Here is a 1,620-nt window from a genome sequence, read left to right on the forward strand (position 1 = left end):
AGGTAGCGGTCCTGCTGCTGGGTTGTTGCCCTCTACGGCCTCCTCCACGTCTCCTGATGTACTGGCCTGTCTCCTGGTAGCGCCTCCATGCTCTGGACACTACGCTGACAGACACAGCAAACCTTCTTGCCACAGCTCGCATTGATGTGCCATCCTGGGTGAGCTGCACTACCTGAGCCACTTGTGTGGGTTGTAGACTCCGTCTCATGCTACCACTAGAGTGAAAGCACCGCCAGCATTCAAAAGTGACCAAAACATCAGCCAGGAAGCACAGGAACTGAGAAGTCATCTGTGGTCACCACCTGCAGAACCACTCCTTTATTGGGGGTGTCTTGCTAATTGCCTATAATTTCCACCTGTTGTCTATTCCATTTGCACAACAGCATGTGAAATTGATTGTCAATCAGTGCTGCTTCCTAAGTGGACAGTTTGATTTCACAGGAGTGTGATTGACTTGGAGTTACATTATGTTGTTTAAGTGTTCCCTTTATTTTTTTGAGCAGTGTATTAATACTTATTGACTGCAGGAAGAAAAGGAGGCAAATTCTGACAGAAAAGCTACAAAACGAGATTTAACTCAATGTGACACTGACATTCCTTTTGGTGAAGCTGAAGTTGTCCTCTTGTGCACTTTCACGCAACGCTTGTGCAGGGGCTCCACCCGTTCATAACCGATCAACAGGAAAGGGCATCCCTCTTGAGTAGTGACAAGTGAGGCTGGAGGGGGACGCAGACGGGATGACCCAGGTACTAATCTGAATTCCCCCGTTTAAAATGAGTGTAAACCAATCAATGCATGCAAATATTAATAAAAATGATTCCTGAATAAACCGTCCAACATATTTCAGGCGTTCTTTTGCAGAAACAGATATCTCTGTTTGTGTTTAATATCCTCAATCATGGTTCTTTTTGTGCACCACAAATTATCTTAAATTATGGGTATTTTTGCATACTTAAATCGATCAACGAGTGTCTGATTCTTTAGAAAGACTTTAAGCCTATACTACTCAGAGGTAATATGGGGTGCCATGTCATCTGCTGGTGTTGGTCCACTGTGTTTTCTGAGGTCCAAGGTCAACGCAGCCGTCTACCAGGAAGTTTTAGAGCACTTCATGCTTCCTGCTGCTGACCAACTTTATGGAGATGCAGATTTCATTTTCCAACAGGACTTGGCACCTGCACACAGTGCCAAAGCTACCAGTACCTGGTTTAAGGACCATGGTATCCCTGTTCTTAACTGGCCTGCAAACTCGCCTGACCTTAACTCAATAGAAAATCTATGGGGTATTGTGAAGAGGAAGATGCGATACACCAGACCCAACAATGCAGAAGAGCTGAAGGCCACTATCAGAGCAACCTGGGCTCTCATAACACCTGAGCAGTGCCACAGACTGATGGACTCCATGCCACGCCGCATTGCTGCAGTAATTCAGGCAAAAGGAGCCCCACTAAGTATTGAGTGCTGTACATGCTCATACTTTTCATGTTCATACTTTTCAGTTGGCCAACATTTCTAAAAATCCTTTTTTTGTATTGGTCTTAAGTAATATTCTAATTTTCGGAGATACTGAATTTGGGATTTTCATTAGTTGTCAGTTTTAATCATCACAATTAAATGAA

At 44.1% G+C, this 1,620-nt stretch overlaps 1 protein-coding gene across 2 annotated transcripts in view; it reads left to right on the forward strand.

The window, feature by feature from the left end:
- Positions 1–1,620, forward strand: part of LOC123976554 (gastrula zinc finger protein XlCGF26.1-like) — a 37,546-nt gene that overhangs the window by 32,267 nt on the left and 3,659 nt on the right. The window contains exon 4 of one of the 2 annotated variants that reach the window (XM_046058821.1): positions 653–830. The exons of the other annotated variant lie outside the window; for it this stretch is intronic. Within the exon in view, the coding sequence (XP_045914777.1) occupies positions 653–715 (63 nt within the window). The 3' untranslated portion in view covers positions 716–830. Of the gene's footprint in view, positions 1–652; positions 831–1,620 lie in introns of those variants that run through there. 2 annotated transcript variants of the gene reach the window in all.

The sequence above is a fragment of the Micropterus dolomieu genome, linkage group LG09, assembly GCF_021292245.1.
Source record: "Micropterus dolomieu isolate WLL.071019.BEF.003 ecotype Adirondacks linkage group LG09, ASM2129224v1, whole genome shotgun sequence".
Taxonomy (NCBI): Eukaryota; Metazoa; Chordata; class Actinopteri; order Centrarchiformes; family Centrarchidae; genus Micropterus; species Micropterus dolomieu.